The 6,760-nt window shown below is 47.4% G+C and overlaps 1 protein-coding gene across 1 annotated transcript; it reads right to left on the bottom strand.

The window, feature by feature from the left end:
• Window positions 1–1,099: 1,099 nt before the first annotated feature.
• On the bottom strand, window positions 1,100–2,271 carry LOC102446670 (olfactory receptor 5F1-like). Its single transcript, XM_006116941.4, has one exon. It carries the CDS (start codon window positions 2,156–2,158, stop codon window positions 1,139–1,141), a length of 1,020 nt encoding a protein of 339 aa, XP_006117003.2. The 5' UTR covers window positions 2,159–2,271; the 3' UTR covers window positions 1,100–1,138.
• Between the last annotated feature and the right edge of the window lie 4,489 nt (window positions 2,272–6,760).

The raw sequence follows: 6,760 nt of genomic DNA on the forward strand, positions 1-6,760 counted from the left end.
ACAGCGTCTTGAACAGTTTGGACCTGCGTGGTCCGGCAACCTTGGGACCTGACCTGTCCTGAACATGGGAATTTGCCGGACCAAGGCAGGTCCCCTGCCATTGGCTCCTCACCCCACTGCCCCTAAGTGCTCCCTGCTCTGCTACCATCCCAGTTGTCCCCACCTCCCACTCCCATTGTCACTCTGGCTGGGATGCTGCTATGCTGCTGCCAGCTCTTAGCCCTGGTTGGGCTGCCAGGGGCTTGGGCCACAGCCCCGGCCCTGCGCTGCTGCAGGTTGCTAGATGCTCTGGTTCTGGCTCTGTCTCCAGTCCTGGCTCTGGCCTGTGCTCCTAGCCCTTCTGCTAATAGGCTCCCGGGACTCTCTGGTCGAGGAACATTCACAGTTCTGCTGGACCCCGGATACTGCCAGAGCAGAGAGTGGTGGTTCTAGGTGTTCCAACCTGAAGTAGCTAGTCCACACCCCACAAAGGGTGTGTGCTATGGAGAGAATATTTGCTTATCTCTATAGGTTGTTGTGAGGACTCATACATTAAATGGTTGAAGAAACCTTGAAGGACTCATAGTACATTGGAATATGAGTTTTTTGTGGAAGTCCAAACACATTGCAAAATGAGGTGGATTTTCCCAGAATTTTATTTTAGGAGAAAACAGAAAAAAATACTTCAAACAGTGTCAGGACCTTGAATTTCCATCTTTCTTAACATATAATTGTTTCATTTTTACATTGTAAAATTACAATGAGTTTTAAATACACACGTGTTTGTTTATACCTACATTATAACACAATACAAAATGAAAAAAATTGTAACTGAAAAACAAACAGTTGATTCAACCACAAATTGTCAGAAAATCTGAACTTATGGAAAATGTCAAGATTTTCAGCTTTTGCTCCCCTTCAGAATGAACCCCAATTTTGAAATCTCAAATCCTTTCACAGAACAGGCTCTTAATCCTCACCACCCTGGTAATTGAGAGGCTCTCTCAGTCTCGTTTGAGGGGACTGATAAAGTTTCCTTACACAGGTATCACGTCGCTGGCTGAAGAGGCTCATTCAGTTGACAGTCAAGACTGCACAATTTGCTGTTGGAATCTTTCTTGAACCTTTACTTCATGCCCCATCAAATTAACAGAGTGAGTTATTGAGAAGATAATTTTCTGCTCATCACTCTTCTGAGAGCGGCCTTCACTTCCTTGTTCCTCAAGCTATAGATCAGTGGGTTCAGCATGGGGATGACTAGAGTGTAACATGCAGAAATCACTTTGTTCTGATTGTCTGTGAAGTTGGAACTGGGCTGTAAATAGATAAATAGGCCGGTCGCATAGAAAATAGTGACGGCCATCAGGTGGGAGGTGCAAGTAGAGAAGGCTTTGTATCTGCTCTGGCTGGAGGGGAGCCTCAGGATGGCAGAGAGTATGTATATGTAAGAGATGAGAATGATCAGGGTGGAGCCTAATCCATTCACTCCGGCAGTAATGAAAATGAGCGTTTCATTGAGGAGTGTGTCAGAGCAGGAGAGCTTGAAGAGTGGGGGACTATCACAGAAAAAGTGGTCAATGACGTTGGAGTGGCAGAAAAATAAACGACTTATTAAGGTGGTGTGCATCAGGGAGTTTAAGCAAGCTAGTGCGTAAGCCCCGGCTGCCATCTTGCGACAGAATTTCTGGGACATGAGAGTCACATAGAGTAGAGGATTGCAGATGGCCACATAACGGTCATAGGCCATTATCGCCAAGAGCATGCACTCAGCAGAGACCGCAGCTATAAAGACATACAACTGCACTAAGCATCCAGCAAAGGAAATGGCTTTCCTCTCCGCAAGGAAGGTCTCCATGGCTTTGGGAGCGATCGTAGAGGAGCAGCAGAAATCCACAAAAGCCAAGTTGCTGAGGAAAAAGTACATGGGGGTGTGGAGCTGGGGGTCAAGGCTGATTAACGTGATCATCCCGAGATTCCCCACCACGGTGACACTATAGATCGCGAGGAAGAATATAAAAATGGGAACCAGCAGCTCTGGCGCGTCAGTGAATGCCAGGAGGATGAATTCTGACGCTGACGTGTAGTTGTCACCAGCCATTCTATTCAGTGCTGAGGTAGAAGAACAAATCTGATCTTCACAATGGATTCTGTAGTGTTTGCAAGGAAGGCCCTGTCCCATCTCCTGGAAGTCCTTACACAGTGGTAGGCGTCGGTGAAGGCAACGTTGCCATTTGCACAGCAGATAACTCGATGGTTGGCAAAGAAAAGTGTCATCGCCAGTTGAGAGGCACGTCCGTTAGATCCTTTCCGTGCAATCTACAGAAACAACATACATAAAACATAGATCTTAAGAATAAAACAGGAGCTTTCTGGACCACAATAGCACCTGGAATGTCAATCATGTTTGTAGCCTCTACATCTCAAACTGTTTTGAAAACATTGTGTTTCTGTTCTCACCCTCGGGTGAGCTAGAATTTGCTAAATTGTCCTTATCCAGCATCTCCCAACCTGCCTTAATATTATATAAAAGAAACTGGAGTCCCTAAATTCAATTTTTAAGGTTTTGCAGCAAGAACTGCACAGGATCTATCTCCCCACATGCAAGTACCCAAAGGAATGATTTGGATTAACAACTTTATAAAAAGATTCTCATAATGAGGCATAACAAGTGATCATTTCATTTTGCAAATACATGGCAATTTGATAAACCACATACATTATCTTTACATTTCTATGTAAAGGAAACAAATGAACTCTAAACGGGCAAGTCCCCATGGAAACACAGTGAGGAGAAACTCAGAGTTCCCAAAAGCTGAGGTGGAGTTCACTTTCGTTTCCAAATCTTTACAGCCTGCTGAGTCAAAAGCAACCTCTTCCTTCTACTTGCCTGTAGGAACCTTCACTTGGAATCCACACAGATTCTTCCTCTGCTGAAATCACTGTTAGCTAACTCAGTGTTTCTCAATTTTTTTTAAGGAAGTACTCCTTTAAAAAAAAAGTTATTAGTACCCCCAGTACCTACAGTTTTCAGATACACAAAATTGTTTTCTACCATTGCAACACAGTTGTTTAAACAAGTTAATTGTCGCTGAGCGGGCGATCAAATTTTTGGGTTTAAAAAGTACAAAAACAATAAAGCGCTGTAAAACTTGAAACAGGGGTTCCCAAACTTTTTGACACTAGGACCAGTAAATCCATTCACAAGCTTTTAGAGGACTGGTAACATTCATTTTCATATTTGCATATTCATTAAGCAAATAATGAATATGCAAATAAGTTGTTTCTGGTCCTCCCAACGTCCCCCAGTGCCAGCTTTAGTAAAGCTTTTGATGTGGTCACCCACAATATTCTTGCCAGCAAGTTAAGGGAATATGGATTGGATACATGGACTGTAAAATTGATAGAAAGCCGGCTAGACCAGGGTTTCCCAAACCTGACTGGTCCCAGAGGAGGGATTTTTTGGACCAGGGGAGGTCATTTCAGGGCTCCTGGTTCCCTCCCTCCCCACTAGGCTTCTTTGCACCTCTATCCCCTGCAACCCAACTGAGCTGCCCACTTCCACTGGTTCTCTGCACCTCCCCCAAAACCATCCCCCACAATCAAAGGGCGTGCAGCACCAGTTCCCTGCAGCCCCTCACAGTCCAGCTGAGCTGCCCTTCTGTTCCCTATGCCTTCCCCCATCTGCCTCAGCCCAGTTGAGCCCCACACTGGTTCCCTGCATGCCTCCCCCACAGCACAGCTGAGCCCCATTTCCTTGCACCTCTCCCCAAACCCTGCAGAACTGCTGAGCCCAGCTCTGATTTCCTGCCCCTCCCACCGCTTGAGTCTTGCGCCGGGTTCCCGGCACCTCCCTCCTCCTGCAGCCCACATGAGCCCAGCACCCCACACCTCCTCCCTTCCCTGCCCCCAGCAACCCAGCCTGGCACCCCCTAGCGTAAGAGGCATAGCAAAGGTGTTATGCGTCCACCATTGCTCCCCTCTCACTACGCCTCTGCGCCGGGAGCCCGGAACATCCGGCTGCATCCTCCGCCCAGCTCAGTTCAGGACTAGGGGGACCTGGCACTGCATGGGCGCTCCAGAAGCCCGGAGTACCCCGGCAGCCACGCTGAGGCCCGGTATTGGCCGTGGCCCATAGTTTGGGAAACACTGACCTAAAACAAATATTCGGTTTTCTCCAAAGTTCAGTTGTGTTGAAGTCCCCCCACGAGACTCCTCTCAAATACCCCTAAGGGTAATGGTATCACTGGCTGAGAATCACTGAGCTAACTGATTAACCCCCCACTCAGTGAAGTGGAAAGGTTAAAAATAAGCTTGCGGCAAAATGCATCAGAGTCCGGGAAAACGGCCTGCTTTCTGCTCCTAGCTTGTCCAGCTCACCCTGGGCACGTGGCCTTTAGCAAAGCAGCTGTGGTCACCACTTGCCTTCATGGGACCTATTGGAGTAGCCCAGAACTACCATACCCTATTCCAGAACCTTCTAGGTGTGGAGAGCTAATTCTGCCTAGCAACAATGACCAAGACGCAACTCACACCTATCTACCCCCAATGGGTCTCTTAGGGCACGTCTACACTGCGTGACACTGGAACTATCCTGAAATAGCTATTCTGCATCTGTTGAAGAAGCCTGTTATTTCAAAATAGTCTTTGAGGTCCAGTCCCCTGCTCTCAACGCAGGGTCAAGCACCATCTAGACTGAGTTATGGATCCACAAGGTCTGAATTATGAGAGCGGATACTGAGCGTAGCTGGATACTAGCTCACCTCCAAGCCCCAGCCTTGCCCAAGTTGCTGAGGGATTTTGAAATAGCAGGAGGCGTATTCCAATGTCCCGGTAAACCTCATTGCAGAAGGGTTAAGGGGCATTTCAGAATAGCGAGTTATTCTGAAGTTTGGTGCAGTGCCAAATTCCAAAATAAGCTGCCTTGAAATACACTCGAAATAAGCTACGTAATCCGCATAACACAAATTTGTGTAGCTTATTTTGACCTACGAGTGCTGTGTAGACACATCCTTAAAGAGCGATCTGCCTACTGGGCATGGCCACCAAATTTTCAAATTGAAAATGACGAAGACAGAACAGTTACAGAACAGTCACAAGAGAAGGGATAAAGGTATAGCAGGAAGAAAAAGTACAATGCCCCACAACCAGACATGGGAGAGCAAGAAAAGGAAAATGGCTGCTCACTGAAGAAAACAAAATGTGGTGATCCTTACCCACCTTTATCCTGAGAAAAGGTGCAGAGCCAATGTTCTCTCAGCTGTGTGTCGCCTCCACTGCTTACTTTAAACCATTTGCTGAGAGGGAACCAATAGCGTTTTTGGAACAACACAACCTCTCAAGAGCTGCCATAGACACTTACTGTGTCTCTTCCCAAGGATTTTGCTGGATGGTCTTGTGGAACTCAGACTTGCCTTGAATTTGCTTTGTTTGGAGACAGGCACATCATGGAAATGCACACGGAGGGGCAGTCAGGGTGAGCTTCAGAGCTTGGCTTCCCCTCATGTTAGTGGCAGAACATAGCGTGGACACTGCATCGCAGCCCAGGATGCATGACTGTTCCATTGCACCTGGCTCCGCAAATGAATTCTTGGAGCAAATCAATGTGAAGCCACCTTGTAAAGGCTGTGGGATGCCTGAGATGCTCATGCAGTTTTTACCAGGCTGGCCTGGGAGGAAGGATACTAAGTAGAAGTTCTGGGCACATCCTCCTCTAGAACACTAGAACTGGAAGGGACCTCGAGAGATCAAGTCCAGTCCCCTACCCTCACTGCAGGACCAAGCCCTGTCTAGACTGAAATTTGGATCCATAGGGTCTGTTTTATGAGAGCAAATGCTCAGTGTAGCTGGATAATAGCTCACCTCCAAGCCCCAGCCTGGCCCATGTTTCTGAAGGAAGCAAAAGAGCTAATCCTGTATTGTAGAAACCAACTCGGTCAGGAGCCCCATTTAAGCATTGACCTCACAGTGGTTTAATCCCAGAGGAAGGTGGCGCAGAGGACAAACAATGGTTTGCTGATTTCCCTGCTGGATCGAATTCATTGCACAGAGACGGCACTGAAATCGCTTGGGGTTTGAGCTGCTCCAGTGTAACTCTTCTGACCGGGACTTGCTCCGTAAGAGGGGGCTGTTCTACTTGCGACTGAGGGATTTTAAAACGTGTCTGTTTATTCCATCCGACATGAAGCAGCAGCATCCAGAAGCAGCGACTCTTCACTCCTGTTCCCTCGGCATATTTTTGCTGTCCGTCATGGTCTTCTGAGTCTTGAGTAGCCCATGGGTAATCAACGTGTTGGTGGCCTCTGCCTACTTTCTAGAGGCTTCTGTGGCCACCAAGGAAAATCACCCATTACTTGAGGTGTATGAGCAATAAGAGGAAGCACAGGCCAGTGGGTAGGGCACTAGCTTAGGAGTCAGAAAACCTCCTCATAGTCCCCTGTGGTGCCACAGATTTCCCATATGACCTTGGGCAAGTGACTTAGTTTCAGTTCCCCGTCAATAAAAATGAAGACACTGGCCTTTCCCAGTCTCACAGGATAAAGTCCCGCCAGAGGCTGAGGACTGAATCCGCTCCGAATGCTGACCTTCCCACTGACTCCTAGAAGAACTCTCAGCATTTCAGGGGGAGGGGCTTATTGGCAAAGCTGCTGGTATAATGCTGAAAATAAAGCTGCCGAGTGAATGTTCAGTCCCGTGGTTCATCTGACAAAAAAAGAGGCAGTTTTTGGTCACTCAGAGGTATTTGCCGGTTGAGGTCAAGTTTGCCAAATGGCTTTAGAAATGT

This window comes from Pelodiscus sinensis, chromosome 5 (assembly GCF_052426305.1).
Source record: "Pelodiscus sinensis isolate ZL-2025 chromosome 5, ASM5242630v1, whole genome shotgun sequence".
Classification (NCBI taxonomy): domain Eukaryota; kingdom Metazoa; phylum Chordata; order Testudines; family Trionychidae; genus Pelodiscus; species Pelodiscus sinensis.